Source organism: Amblyomma mixtum, chromosome 2 (assembly GCF_055824585.1).
Source record: "Amblyomma mixtum isolate Tamu chromosome 2, ASM5582458v1, whole genome shotgun sequence".
NCBI classification, from domain to species: domain Eukaryota; kingdom Metazoa; phylum Arthropoda; class Arachnida; order Ixodida; family Ixodidae; genus Amblyomma; species Amblyomma mixtum.
Window position 1 is genome coordinate 169,546,685 of NC_143013.1, and position 16,108 is coordinate 169,562,792.

A 16,108-nucleotide genomic window follows, 5' to 3' on the forward strand; every position below is an offset into this window, starting at 1 on the left:
TACATTCGGTTATTGTGACGAGATAGTCGACAGGTTGTACGAAGACGTGGGATCGGCAGTGAGAAAGGCAAAAATGCGTTACATTGTACTGATGGGCGACTTGAATTCCATAGCAGGCAAGAAACAGGCAAGACACCATGCAGTGAGGAACCAAGGCATCGGTTTTAGGAATAGCAGGGGAAAGTTATTAATAGAGTTCGCAGAACGCAATGGTTTATCGGTCATGAATACCTTCTTCTGTATTGGAAGACTCCGAACGGCAAGTCTAAGAACGCAATAGACTTTTGCTCTTTCGCGGCAGCTTGTTCAACAATAGAGACCTTAAGAATGACGGTTGTGTGCTGTGTGTTACCGTTACCGGATGTCTGAGAGCCCGTCTGCATAAACGCGTCGGAAAAAACTTTAGGCATGCCTTAATCCTGTACCGTAGTATATACCCGGAGTTCTAGCAGCAGCAGCACGGGTGCTGCTGTTTCGTGGATGGCGGCGATATTTCTGTGTCTTTCAGAAGTAAATGTGTTTGAGGCGTAAAAATCTGTTCAACGAATAAGCCAGCATTAGTCGAACATTTATTTGCACTACCCCCCCCCCCCCCCCCCCCGCCCTATAAAAATGCGAATGTTCTTTGAATTCAAAGTGAACTGCCCAAATGCAGTACGAGGCAACTGCCCTCGAACCACCTGGAAACCTAAAATTGGCCACTGTCTGTGAATTCAATCTCAGTGTCCTTTCCTTGAACTTCCTTTCAGTGTCCTCTCAATATTCTCCAGAAAAACTGGGCTAAGCAAAGCACAGGCTGGAAAAAAAGATGCCATAAATATCCGTTAATAAAACAAAATAAAGTAAAAACAAAACTGCGAAAAAACACTCCTCCCTCAACAGGATTCAAGCTACTGACTTTCTGACTACTTACGTGTCAGGTCCTGCCCTGTGCTAGACATGCTTTTATTTACTGGCAACAAAATAACACCTTCCGTACACAACAGCTGCCAGCCAACCTGTGACTAATATAGAGAGGCTAAAATACTCTATTTGTCTTCAAGGTTTCAATGTACGAGAGCTATTCAGGTGCCGCACCTCAAGTTTGATTATTTCAGTATATCTTCCAATTGCGTCTTTAAAATACTCTCTAACTGGCCGTGCGTCAAGATCTGCGTGACGCACCGCCATCCCGCTCCTCCATATGGTAACAATGCAATACCAAAGCCACGATGAAATCGTAAGGAACACCAACCTCATTTTCAGTTGGAAGGTATCTTTTGCCAGGGGGGTCAAGCGGAAAATTCTTTCTGAGTCGTTTGGAGGACAGACCAGAAAAAAACCGAGTCCAAACAGTCCAAGGAAGCAAGGCAGCAATGAGTGCTAGTTGGTTGTACATTTTGATGGAATAAGCACGCTACACTAGGAAGAGATGACAAAACAAAGCGAGGTACACGGAGCACGTTTATTGCATAAAAAAAGTCCAAGAAAACGTGCTCAGTAGTTTCATCCTTTCTACACAGAGAGCCGTGGACTCCCCACGGCACACATAATCTTTTCCTGCAGCCACTTTTTTATAGGCAAAGTGCTGCTGTGTAAACGAAAAACAAAGGTTTTGGGTGCAGGTGAAACCATCGTTTCTTAAATCTTACTCTTCTCTCCACTACTGCGCTAGACATCTTCCCCTGCGATGTGACAACCTTTTCGGGCCTGGCCGCCGCGGTGGCTCAGTGGTTACGGCGCTCGGCTGCTGACCCGAAAGACGCGGGTTCGATCCGGGCTGCGGCGGTCGAATTTCGATGGAGGCGAAATTCTAGAGGCCCATGTACTGTGTGAAGTCAGTGCACGTTAAAGAACCCCAGGTGGTCGAAATTTCCATAGCCCTTCACTACGGCGTCCCTCATAGCCTTAGTTACTTTGGGACGTTAAACCCCAACAAACCAATCAATCAACCGACCAACCTTTTCAGGCCTATTCATGCAGGGAAACTGGGCTTAATGCCCCTGCATTAAGACAGTTGCCCGTTTCATGTTTTATTTTCTGCTTCCCAACTGAGTTCGGTTTTATGATTTTATGGGGATTTAACGTTCCAAGGCTACTCAGGCTATAAGGGACGCCGTAGTGAAGGGCTCCGGAAATTTCGACCGCCTGGGGTTCTTTAACGTGCACTGACATCGCACAGTACACGGGCCTCTAGAATTTGGCCTCCATCGAAATGCAACCACCGCTGCCGGGAACGAACGCGCGTATTTTGGGTCAGCAGCTTAGAGCCATAACCACTGAGCCACCGCGGCGACTCTTCCTAACTTAGCGGTTTCTTTAATTTTACTGATCGTTCCTCTTTGCTAGGCTTTATGCACGAAGTTTATACTTCGTTGTGTTTTTTAGTTCAGTTTTCTAATCAGTACTTATTTTGTGCCATGCAAGAATCTATGTAGGGAAAGGATCAAGATGCTCGAAAATGGAAAAACAGTAGCGCCGAAAAACACACACACAGTTCAAGAACGACGTAGGACAAGCGCTCACTTCAACTGACTTCAATTTCTGAAAAGCGAGCAAATATGCAAAAGGGTAGGCATGCGCAGAAAGTAACCTCATGTTCAATCAACAGAACCGTTCAAGATACGAAATTTCAGTTTTAAAAAGGTTCACTGACGTATCGCTGACACAACTTTTTTCCTCTTTTCCTTATGTGGTACACCTCTAAAACCTCCCGTGCCTTACTATCGCCTCTCCTGCCCAGAATCCTTATCCCATTAAGTCGTGGTTCACACTTTTTGCACAGCTCACAATTTTCCCCCGTCATATGTTCTGCCGCTCGGTGACACACCTTGCACTCTGCGCAGTGTTTGGGTAGATGCGCACCTCCTACTTCTTTGAGCGAGCGCGCGTGTTCCGCTGCTCGGTCATTGATGCACCTGCCCGTTTGGCCCACATAGGCCTTGCCGCAGGTCAGCGGTGTAGCGCCCGGCGACGCTATAAAGCGCAGGCGCTGAGATCGGCGTTCCCGCGACAAAAGAAAATAAAGAACGACAGCGCGTGCTCGGAGCGCACGCCCGGCACGCGCAGTTCGGAACGAGAAGCCTGCCACGCTGGTCGTCTCTCTCTGGTGCTCCGCTGCGACCCCGCTAATACCTCAACAGTGGTGACCTGGCGAACCGTGCCTTCTATCGCAGCGGCGTTCCAGCATGGCGTACTGGCAGCACCCAAGTTTCGACCCGCCGCTCCCGGCGTTCCGGCCTGCAGGCGTCGGCGGGTGGTTCGCCCAACTGGAGGCTGCGATGTACCTGAACGGCATCACCATCCAGCCGTTCAAACACGAAGTCCTTTGTGACATCCTCCCGGCCGACCTCCTGCGTCGGCTCACCTACTCTGCTTTCGGCGGCCGGCCATACGATGACTGCGTGCGGCCGTCTTGGCGTACTTCGGCGCCTACTACGTTCCGCCGCCGCTCTACGACGCAGCGGACCCGTTTTCGCCGCCGCCAGCCTCTGTCCCTGGACCGGCCTCGCTCGCGCCCACGCAGCCTTCATCAGAACCCGGCCCGCCTCAGCAGCCCCTCGCCGCATCGCCGCCACTCCCGTCCAGCGTCTCCAGCCCGGCTGTCTCTCTCGACGCCACACCAGGTGGGATCCGCACGAGCTTCGCCTCGCGTCCTGCTCCTACTACTATCCGACCCGCGTCTCTGGCTCTGCCTCCTTGCGCTTCAGTGGCGTTGTCGCCAGAGCCTCCTGCAGCCAAGGACGACTCTGCGGCAGCAGCCGTGCCGAGGCTTCCGGCATCCCCATCTACCTCGTCACTGCCGCCAACAGCTCTGCAGACCTCTGCTGTGAGTGTGCCGCCGCCACCGCAGCATATTCCACATACCAGCCCCACTACCCTGGCGACCACACTGCCTGCCCAAGAGGCCCCACCCCAAGCCCTCAGTACGATCAACTGCTTCTCGGATTCTGACCCTGGCAGCTCGACACCGCTGCAGCAAGCGTCTGCTTTGGTGCCTGACTTGAGCCCCCCTCGGCACCGAATGGTCGAGCTACCCACACCGAGTAGTGCAGCAACTGTCCAACCACCAGCTGTGCCTGTTGCTGTCAGTCAGCCGTCTGATGTAGCAGTCTCAGCTCCACGGCATGTCACTGCCACAACCTCCTGGCAGCCACCTACAGCCAACCGTGCCCACACGCGCCTCAGCACTGGCCAGTCGCTCCGGACTGTCACTCCCGCTTCGCCCAAGCACCTGGCATTGAGCCCAGCAACTTGCTCCGGCGTCGTCACAGCTGTCGCCGCTATGTCGATGGTCAAAACACAGCTGCCGTCAGGCCACGGAGCCGTTTCGCCCACTCCAGCGCTTGTGCCGACGTACTCGGCGCGCCGGATTCCCACCGACACCAGCTCCAACGTCCCCACACCGACGACACTTGTGTCCGCGGGCAGCACTACAGTCGGTGACGGCCCGACCATGGCCTCCCCTGCTCCCATGTCCGTTGTCAGCTCGGCACCCTGCATCATTCGTCCCTTGCGCAGCAGCCAGGCTCGTCCACCTGAGCCGGCGCACTCCACCCGACTGCTCTTCCCGGCCTCTGACCTGAACTTACCGGACCTTGTAGCGACCCCGTGGGGACACTGTTACTCTAGCTGCCTGCTTGCCTGCCGTGGCTACTCCATCTCTGCCCCGTCGGCACGTACATTCCGACGTTCCGTCTAGGCGGGGGGCCCTGTAGCGCCCGGCGACGCTATAAAGCTCAGGCGCTGAGATCGGCGTTCCCGCGACAAAAGAAAATAAAGAACGACAGCGCGTGCTCGGAGCGCACGCCCGGCACGCGCAGTTCGGAACGAGAAGCCTGCCACGCTGGTCGTCTCTCTCTGGTGCTCCGCTGCGACCCCGCAAAATACATCAACAGCGGTATTTCATAGACCACGCCGCTTCAGCACTTCACAAAGTGCTTGCCATGTTTTTTACCGCAGCCATTCCTCTTCCCATCGCTCGATACGCGTGCACAGATCTGTGCTAGCTTCCGTGGAGCCGAAAAGACGACAGGTGCACGCCATATCTGATTGCCACCTTTTTTACGTTGTGGGCAACCCTGTGCACATACGGAACAACTTCAGGTTTCGCGTCTTGCTTCCTTCGCTCTGAAGGCCGCTCAAACAAGGCGCCCTTGACTTTTTGTAGGAGGGCTTCAGCAACACCTGTGATTACCGAGCTTGGGAACCCGGCCCCCACTAATCGATCCACTTGTGTATCAAAGCTCCCTTTCATTCCATGCTGATACGACTTCACGAGTGCAGATTTGAGGCAAAGATTAGCAATAGCGCGTTTAACGGTCTTAGAAGTTCTTCTAAACTGTAGATCAAGATGCTCTCTCCGCCACCACTGTGTCGTTCTGTGTACTTAGTCTGAAGGGTCATGATGTGTTAACGCGAGTGCGCAAAATGACAATATCTCATTTCACAAAAACACTTTTCTATAAATTGCGCACCGAAGCTTTACCTGTTAACGCATGGATTCATAGGAAAAATATATTTTGTATCTTCTGTTAACTGTCGTCCTTGCGATGTACCTGAAACCAGCGAATACTGTTTTATTATCTCCAAAGACTCGATTCTGTTTTGGGACATGCTGAAAAGGACACTAAAGGAAGATTATGCTTTAAATTCTGATTTCCGTAAGCGCGTCGTTTTTGTCGAGCTGCTTTCGGCCGCACTACACGGCGCCATATAGTTTGTTGTCAGAATTCTGGATAGGGCCAAATACTCCACCTGGGCAGTATTTACTTGCGGTGCCGTAATAATGCAAACGCTTGTCCTTTTTCTTCGTTAAAAGGTTGTTTAAGTTTGTTTTCATTTCTTCTGCCGCGTCGAACGATAAATTATTAGAAAATTTTTGTTTCTAATCAACTTCTTCAAAATTCCTCTCATTTTCTGTCGACATTTTTTTCACTACAAGGGCACTTTGCGTTCTAGCTTAGCACCGTATAGCCTCTTGCGTCACTCGAGGTGTGGAAGTGCACATCGCGTAAGAGAACTTATATGCGCGCTTCACAGGGGTGCTACACGCCAAGACAAGTCAGAGTGATTTATTTAGACAACGCCGCTACAGGTGTCTAGGGGACAGACCAAAACGCAGATAAATGCCTGACGAAGAGTCTGCCCACTTCTTGCTCCCATTGAGGGGCACAAGACGTTCAGTGCAGAAAGCACGCACGAAATGGGAATACAGACTTAGTGGTCTACATTTTACCGTAGTGTTATGTATTGGAAATCTTTGTGCCGTTAAACAAATGCACAAAAACCAGAAAAAAAATATCGGAATGGTAACGCCCGGAGTGACAACAGGTACGTAGTGGTCATTCTTTTTGAAAGATTTCAGTACCTGCTTTCTTGAATAATATTCCCAGCAGGAGGATGGTCGTTTAAAAAGCCCTGTGTCCTCGCTCTGTCTCGCTTCGTCGTCGTTTCGATGTCGTACGTGACTGCAGCTGTGTCCCACGCTGTGCCTCTCTTTGTGGTTTCAGGCCTGGTGGCGGACGTGGGCCTTCCGGCGTGGCGGGGCCAGCGCGCCGACCGCGACGCCGAGGTGGTGCGGCAACTGCGCGACGCGGGCGCCATCCCGGTGGCGACGACCAACACCCCGGAGCTGTGCCTCTGGACCGAGTCCTTCAACAAGCTGTACGGCCGCACCAACAACCCGCACGACACGCGGCGCACGGCTGGGGGCAGCAGCGGTACGCTCTCGCATCTTCCTCTTTAGCGAGTACTTACAGTGAGGACCCACCACTTGCCGCCATTTTGTAAGGAAGAATAAGTAAAGAAAACACTAGACTTTTATGCACGCACACACCTGCACCCACACGCGGCTTTCAAGCCGTCCACAGTCGTCGTCTACTGCACGTGGCACCAATCTGTTGTTTGTATCGTGTCGAAGAGAAAATTACAAAGACTAATTATGTGCCCTGAATGCGACAGCATGCACGCGGGGTGTTCGGCTGCTGCGATGGCGTACTGCTCCCGTGCAGTGGCCAGCGAAGCTGATTTTTTCACGCCGCCAGAATGGAAACTGACGAAGGCGATGATACCCACACCCAGCCCGAGAGACTGGAAGCTTTAGCGCATGGGGTGTTGTGCTGCTATTTGTAGACAGCTCAAGTACATAAAAAATCGCGTCACTGTAATAAATACTACGTCGAAAAAAAAAAAAGCTGTAATGGCGCAGTGCTCGAATGAAGCGAAGTGGCCAGCAGAGCTGATCTGTTCGCGCCTGCCTGTGTTCGAAGCCCACTTGGAAAGAAATTGCATGTAAGAAATTTTATCCTTCTTTTTTTCTGATGTAGGCACTGCTGGAACAATTGGAACAAATTTCGAGCGTCACAGTCTGTTGCTTGAAGCCTCGAGGACTGTTTAGAAAAAGAGGGTCTACTCCAATGCCTCAAAGCATGCGGTCGCTATCGGCCTATGCGGAATGGAGGGTTGCACTCCATCACGTGGTCCATTCGTTTGGAGGCACTCATAATGCTCATACATCGTGTCTAAAACTGAGTGATGCCGTAGCGCTCAAGCAGGTTTAGCGTACCGTGTCTTGATGCCCGATCTCGGAAGCCGTGACTCATATGCAGTTCTCGCCCCTCTCACTACTCATATGTGGCGCGGTTTATAAGCTGTTGTGATCGGTATAATATAAAGTTACAACATATAAAATAATATTTAGTTACAGCATAGCGCGATGCGCGACTGTGATGTGCGCCCGCGTTCCGCTAGTGCGCATGCGCCGGCTGGCCCCGGCGCTTTAGGCGCGCGCAGCTTGTCGGCACCTGACGTCAACTGGCCCCCCTCAGAGCGATCTGCGCACGCGCAGTGGTTTCCCTCAGAAGCGGATCGCGCTACGCTAAAACTCTCTAATGAAAACTCTAGGGTGCGCTCCCCCTACTGCGTCTTTTGACCTAATTATGAGACATCATTCCAGTGCACAAAAAACACATGGACAACGAGAGTGGACACCACGGACGCCGACCTTCAACTGAGGTTTATTAAAGCGAAAAGCTTCACAGCGAGGGTCGGAGCCGAGCTTCGCGTGTGCCGTGGAACCGAATGGCGAGTTCTGCGCATGCACGAAGCCGAGTGACGTCACGCGCGGCGCAGGTGGCCGCAACCGTCGCCGCCGCCGACTCCGCACCCTGACCTTTCGGCGCAGCCGTGCGCTGTTGCGCATGTGCGCCGCCTCCTCACCGTTGCTCCTACAGCGCGCTCGCCTCCTCGCCACCGTTTGAACTTTCGTTGCAGCCGCGTGTTTACCACAGTTACTACGCATGCGGAAGGAGGGCTATAGACCAGAATTTTGAGCCTCTCCTGGGCGCGGCCATTTTGCACCGACTGGCGCGCCGCGGTGCGGGCGTTTCTTTGGGGACTGCGGGGCTGCGGCAGTTCCGCGGCCGCGCCTGCATATAGCCGCGCTTCGGGCGCTAAAAAAACATTGTCAAGCATACTTCCGCTGCGTGGCTGTGTTGCAGGAAGTATTTACGTTATCTGAGCGATAACATTGACAAGTTTTAATGACATTTAGTTTGACATTCAGGCTAATTGTGCCGGCGCTTAGGACGCGCTCGTGCTTATATCGAATTCCGTCTTGGTGCTCCACCACAAAGAAACTATTCGTTCAATATCAAGCATTAGGTGTGCGGCTACAATGCAGTTCCAATTCCCATGCACTCTTATTCCTTCCTGCCGGCCGGCCATAAAGCACCCCCCTTCCACAAACAGGGCTTTCTTGTCGCCGCGCCAGTTTATCAACAAATTATCGCTGTGAGCTCAACTGAGTCGCAGCGCAAACAGAAAACAAATCTTGTCATGGTTTATGCAACCTGGTGCATAAAAACGTACTTTCGCTGAATTTATCAAAAGCTTGAATAGATACGAGCAGCTAATCCGGCTTTCACTAATTTTGAGGTCCGAAGTCGTGTTATTTTATTCAGGAGCTCTCGCCGCGTGTGAGAGCGTGCGTAGCCGTTTGGCTAAGTGTGGAAAATGTAAGGAAATTGCGCATATTTTCCTATGAATAAGGTAGATACCGCACCTCTGCGGTGGCTCAGTGGTTACAGCTCTCGGCTCTGGCCCAAAAGACGCGGGTTCGATCCCGGCCGCGGCGGCCGAATTTCGATGGAGGCGAAATTCTAGAGGCCCGTGTACTGTGCGATGTCAGTGCACGTTAAAAAACCCCAGGTGGTCGAAATTTCCGGAGCCCTTCAATACGGCGTACTTCATAGCCTGAGTCGCTTTGGGACTTAAAACCTTAATAAACCAAACCAAACTATTAAGCAAACAAGTGAAGGGGTATGAGGGGCTCGTTATAAATATGAAAGAAGCCAACAGCCACAGAAACCAAGGGGCACAGGGGATTTTTTAAATTTATTTATTTTCTGGTGTTGATCAATTTAGAATATCACTGAATATGTTATCGCTTAAAGCTAATTGATTAGAAAAGCAGAAGAAAAAACAACCACTGCCGCCGGAGGGATCCGAACCCACGACCTCCGAATTACGCGTCCGGTGCTCTACCTCTGAGCTACGGCGACGGCTGTCAAATCTTCTGCTTTGACAGAAGATTTGAAGAAACCAAACTATGGTAGATACCAACAGCAGAAAGGTACTATAGATAAACCTTTACCCCCCAGATACCTCTGACATGCGTGCGGAAAAAGCAGCTGAAATCGGTAGCGGTCGTGCTTACAATCCTGTGCATGAAATGTGTTTAATGGGAACCAGAGCAAGCTCAGCGCAAGGGTGCCGAACACGTACTGGTGATCGAAAACACGCGCTCCGTCGGGACAACCTTCAGTCTGCAGCTCGCCTATCCAGTTACTACTCCACTGAGTCAAATCAATAGATCGACATTCTGATGCCTAAAATTATCATAGATGATATCGCACGTAAAAGGCGACAACAAACGACACGACAGCGCAGAAATCTGCTTAGAAGTTCCGGTTTCCAGTCCGTACACTACCTGGTCGACTACCCTCGGATGTCAGATTTACGAGTAACTGCGCGCAAGATAACCGCTGTACTGTCTGGAAGAAGGAAAATGTGAGTAGTGACGCACAGCCCACACCCTCATACTTTAGCTGATGGAGCACAACAACGGCAGAAGCGAACACGTAAACATGCGTTCTACGCGCGGCGCCGGTGCGACCCGCAGTCCCTCGGGCCGCGCGCGCCGACAGATGGCGACTGGTGTCGAGAGTAGGAGCGCGCCCGCAGCCTGCGTGCGAGGGTAAAAAAATCTGGTCTATATAATGCGCTTGCCTACACCGCTGTCGTGGTGCTCCCAGTGCATTGTGCGCGAACTACGACAGCTATGACCTCAGACAAAGCATAACTGCAGCTTTTCGCTTGTATATCCAGGCTTAACCTGAGCTAAGCCAATGCCAATAAAAAAAAAAAAAACAGACTATTTATGTGCAAAGGGTGCTGAAAATTATTCCGGTGACCAGATAACAATTATTCAAGGCGACAGAACCCAAACCATTAAAACAAAAACAGAGGCAAAGGGTATCCTGCTACTCATATCCACAACATCGGCGTGCCTCCATATCGCCCACCTGGCTGACCTACCAAGCTCATGTGCCTTGAGGTAATCTATTTTTTCCGAAGCGCAACAGAAAGGCTGCTGACGCAGTTCTCTTTCTGAAAAAGATATACAGAAGTCATCAAAAATTTCCCGTCTCTTTTAAGTGCCAAAGTTGCGCAACACATGCCTTTCTATCAAAAACGCCAGGCATGCAGGCTCGTGCGCGCAACGGCGAATGTGGTCAGCTAAATAACCTCCGGCACTTAATGAATCAGCTGTCCTGCGATGCTCAAGCAAGAATTCATTGATGCAGCACTCCGTCTGTCCGATGTAAGGTTTGCCGCAGGCAATGGGGATGCTGTACTCCACGCCAACCTCACAGTTAACGTGAGGTTGGCGTGGTGCATGGCATCCCCCTTGCCTCGGATCTCGTGTTCCGAGGTGTTTACGCAGCAAGGCGGCGGCCGTCCACTGCAAACTCCCACCTGGTGTGATGCAGCTATTGAGTCGAGCGTTTTTTTCACAACTATACAGCCGCAAGTGAAAGGGAAACAGTTGTCAGCCTCACCAGTCGCTCTACGTAGTAGGTAGACGAAAAGCGCATTCACGACGGGGGGAGTTTTGCACCCATAGTCACCGCCTTGCAAGCGTAATAATAGCGATCGGGCTGAACATTCTGAAGTGAAAATTTTGGAACACACTCATGCTTCGAGAATCCTACCGAATGGAATTCCGTTCCTAAGGCAGTCTTTTTTCGGCCCCTTAGCCTGGATTTTTCTGTAAGAGATGAACTAAAGCTAGAAATTAGTGTTTCGAAGTTATGGACAAGTTTCAACCAGCAGACGTCGTTTTCGACTCTCGCTTGAGGTGGTCTGAACAATATAATGCATATTAAAAGCAAGCTTTTCAAATCTGTATGCTTCCTTTCGATGTCGCGATGAGTTTTCCCTGAAGCATAAGCTTACAATTTACCACGAAATATTTCACTCGCACATAAATTACTGTCACCTTGTTTGGGGCACCACATGTAAAACAAACCTAAATATAATCCTCGCCCTCCGAAAGATCGCTGGCGCGTGCTACACTGCTCCTACGGGAACGTTATTTCCGCTGTATACGATTCTTCGCGTGCATGCCACGTTTGAGTATCGCCTCTATGTTGCCTTACGTTCTCGCCGCAATGCTTATCAGACTTTCTGAAGATTCTTGCTAGGCTTAAGCTTAAGGAAAAGCGCTTATTTACCAGAAGCAAACAAGAATTGGACGTTCTCGACGGAGGACATTAGATGGCTACCGGAGCGTTCGGTTCACTTTGCCATACACATTAAATCATCGTTGTAGAAACAACCCAATCACTTTTACTGCACCCGTGAAGGACTTTAAATTTTATTTCATGCAGCAACGTCGTTCTTTTCCTTGCCTAGGGGAGGATTACCTCGAGCACTTAATTTCTTAAGGTTTGAACCACGGATTGTTGCATACTGTTCGACGGTCTCTGGTGATTTGCTGCTTTTCTTTTTATTTTGATTTCCTTGTTTGATGAGCAGAAATTTCACTGTTGTGTACTATATCACGACGTGCTTCATGTATATGTTTGCCTGCTAGTGTGCACATGCCCTGTTGCGGCGCCTTTTTTATTTTTATATATGTTTTAACTTGCCCAACTCGGCCTTGGTCATCTCTTAAGCTACCCTGGTAGCTTTACTTCCGAGGCCTATTTCCTGTATTTAACTGCAAAAAATAAAAATTCAATTTATTATAAATATACCCGCTTACAGTGGGCGCGAAAAATTTCAATGATCAATTTTAATTAGGTGCCTGACGGTGCAATTATTTACTCATTTTGTATCCCCTTGGGCGCAAAATTGATGCACAGAGGTAGATTTCACACGTGTCCCAACGTTTTATTTTTTTAAAATCTATACAGCTTAATTCTGAATGCCCTCTATACAAACACTAGGACTTGGCATCGTAAGAGGCTAGTAGCTGCCGAGATCAATGCTTAAGAACCCTTTTTTTTCTACCTCTCTCTCTATCTTCGTGCAGGGGGAGAAGGCAGCCTGCTCTCGGCTGCGGGTGCTCTGCTGGGCGTCGGCACCGACATCGGAGGCAGCATCCGCCTGCCTTCCACGTACTGCGGCACCTTTGGTCACATGACAACACCCGGTGAATGCTCTTTCCCTGTGTACGGCAGTTCACGGCGGGTCGCCACGGGTCGAGAGGCCGGACATACCCATGAATTCTAGACAAGTGCATTGTTTCAACGGGGTGTTGTTTATGAACACAGTTTTTTTTTCGAATACCTTAAGAAAGCACCACAATAATCCATATATGCGTAGATCCTTCGTTGTGTCGTTTATACTTTTCTGCTATTTAATGTCGAATATGTACGCCATTGGTTTTCTATTGAAGTTATAACGGCTCGGTTCGAGTGTAGGACAAGCTCTAACAGGGAGGTATTGCTATGTTTTGGAAGATTAGACCATTCCCATCAATGTGCTCACAACTATTTTTCAGAATATTCCAGGGTTGCCGAACACTTATTGTCACAAAGTCACCCCATTGGTGTTCTATGCCAAACATGATTATTCATTGCGAGTGGTGTAACCTCCCGATGCTAGATTGTATACGCTCATCAATATGTTCATAACAGTATCTTAAACCAGAACAGCAGCTTGGGCTCGTTGGTTATTCATCTTCAGGTAACAGCGCAAAAAACACAGACGGGACTCGCAGAACAAGAACACACACAACGAGCGCTCACTTTCAAAGTCAGCGTTTGTTGTGTGTTCTTGTTTTGTGTGTCCCGTCTATGCTTTTTGCGCTGTTACTTGAAGTATATTAAAATATTCGACAGTTGCATCAAAATTAAAAGTGACTTTGGAGACAGCGGCAGTTGAATGGTCTCTAACCGTCATGCAGAATGCGTTATCTCGTGCTTCGCGTTAGCCGCAGCTCGCTATCCTGATAGCTGCCGACGTTGTAAATGGCGCTTACGGGGAGGCGACACTCGACTGTCAGCTTGGGCACCGATACTGAGTCGGGAACTCGAGAATTTTTTCTAAGAAACAGGAGGGGCGATGGGGCATTCGTTGATGTAGATAATAAGACGGGCAAATGCTGCCTCGCCCCTGGTTGTTGTAGTAGCGCAATGCGCACTTTGCTATCAGTGCGCCAAGGCATTCTCTACACTCTAAACACAAAAAGGAGTAAAAAGGGACCGCGCTGTTCACTTAACAGGCGCTAGAGGGGCGCTGGGAGGACAAGGAGGACAACTGCAGCTAGTGTTGGTTTGAAATACTTCAGCACACCCTGGTTACTGAAAGCGCACTGATGGACAAAAACGAACAATTCCTGTGCATGCAAGCAGCGCCAGACACAGAAGAGGTGGCCGAACTGTCTCAGGCAACGGAAAGCGAAGTTGCGTTTTTCTTAGGCAGTAGTTCGAATCCCATTCGTATATGAAGTTTTCTCTCCTATATAGCGCTGCCAAGACAACGATACAGCGCTATAGTTGGCTTTCCTCCGACCGCTATGGGAATAATCGGCGTTGAAGTTTGGACTAGCGGGGCAATGGTGCCTATGGAAGTTTCCTGCCCCTGACAGGGTCTGCTGCCCAGGCACTGGGATAGATTCCCATCATTAATAATGAAGAATACTTAAGGCTGGCAACGGAATCAAAGTCTCTCTTCAAAACATGCGAAGTTTCACGAATTATGTAGATTTTAACCGATGTTTAAAGCACCACTATTTGCTAACTTCAGGACCTCCAGCGGCGCCTTAAAAAGCCTTCTCCAGTTGCAAACTACATCTAGTTAGCAAGCTTTGCAGTGGAAATGTACTTCCGTTGCCAAGAGAGTAGTCATGATTATGAATGGTACTTTACGAATATCCCTCAAGAAAAAACTGCACAGCAGCTTTATTTTACCGGTGCTCACTATATGGGGAAAGAACTTGGTGGATAACGGAAAGTGTTCAGCTTAAGTTAAGGACAACGCAGAGAGATATGGAAAGAAAAATGATACGTGTAACGTTAAGAGATCGGAAGCGGGCGGAGTGGGTGAGGGACCATGCACGAGTTAATGACATCCTAGTCAAAATCAAAAGGTAGAAATAGGCTTGGGCAGGGCATGTAATGCGAAGGCAAGGTAACCGCTGGTTCTTAAGAGTAACGGAGTGGATTCCAAGAGAAGGCAAGCGCAGCAGGGTGCGGCAGAAAGTTAGGTGGGCGGAAGAGGTTAAGAAATCTGTTGGTAAGGCGGCCACAGCTGGCAGAGGACAGGGTTAATTGGAGATATATGGGAGAGGCTTTTGCCCTGCACTGGGCGTAGTCAGGGTGATGACGATGATGATGATATTTAGCGTGTAGTGTGCCAACTGTGACAGATTCCGCTACCGCCATGCGCCGACACTACGCTGCACCTGGCGGCGACGAAGTTATGCGCCGACACTACGCTGCGCCTGACGACGACAAAGTTGCCCCGCTCTCTTGGTGCTGGCTACACCCGTCTACGCTGCCAGATCCTGCACGGCGGTTCGGTATTTTGAGGACGCCTAATAAACGCACCCCTACAATTGGTGGAGGTGCGGGGTGCGTCCCCTACCAACCTGGAACTCCGGAGCCGTACGCTGCCGCCTGTGTCAACCATGCCAGATGAGACTGCCCAACACTGGCGGCCAGTTCAACCACCGTCATTTGTTCTGGCGTCATCCGGCAGCGTCACCCTGCCCTCTTCAGTGGCACTGCCGACCAAGATGTTGACGACTGGTTGTCATCGTATGAGCGAGTGAGCAGCTATAACAAGTGGGATGACACTATCAAGCTGAGTAACGTCATCTTTTATCTCACGGATGTGGCGAACCTCTGGTTTCGAAACCATGAGGTGGACCTACCCACTTGGCCCATATTTAAGAAGAGTTTTGCGGAAGTGTTCGGCCGCCCTGCGGTGCGCAAGCTCCGTGCCGAACAGCGCTTACGGGACCGCGCTCAACACACCGACGAGACCTTCACAAGTCACATTGAGGACATCGTTGACCTCTGCAAACGTGTCAACGCCGCCATGCCAGAAGCGGACAAGATCCACCACATCCTCAAAGGCATCGCTGACGACGCATTTCAAATGCTCCTCGCGAAAAATCCCACCTCCGTCAATGAGGTTATTAAGCTTTGCCAGAGCTACGACGAGCTCCGCAAGCAGCGCGCTTCTACACGGCGTGCCGGTGTCTGCGACGAGGCCTTCTCCACACTGGCCCTGGGCGGTACTGCTCCTGAGGACTCCCCTCTTCTCAACTAAATCAAAGCCTTCGTTCATGAAGAGGTCGCTCGCCAGCTGTCCCTCATGTCACATTTTCAAGACCCCGCCCGCCAAGTTCCTGACTCGACCCCGTCTTTGGCTCCTACCATTCGCCGTGTCGTGCAAGACCGAGTCGCTGATCTGCTACCATCCAGCCCTGTGCTCCCGCCTGTGACAGCACCGCTGACGTACGCGCAAGCGGTGGCCAGGCCACGACATCCGTCGGCACCCGATTCCTACCAGGCCGCCCCTTCTTTCCGTCCTCCGCCGCCGTCTGAGC

The 16,108-nt window shown here is 50.6% G+C and overlaps 1 protein-coding gene across 2 annotated transcripts in view; it reads left to right on the forward strand.

The window, feature by feature from the left end:
- LOC149361538 (fatty-acid amide hydrolase 2-like) overlaps positions 1-16,108 on the forward strand; it is a 97,982-nt gene that overhangs the window by 70,647 nt on the left and 11,227 nt on the right. For both annotated transcript variants that reach the window (XM_089572707.1, XM_089572706.1), the window contains 2 exons: positions 6,492-6,701; positions 12,581-12,700. In XM_089572707.1, the coding sequence (XP_089428833.1) occupies positions 6,492-6,701; positions 12,581-12,700 (330 nt within the window). The remainder of the gene's footprint in view (positions 1-6,491; positions 6,702-12,580; positions 12,701-16,108) is intronic.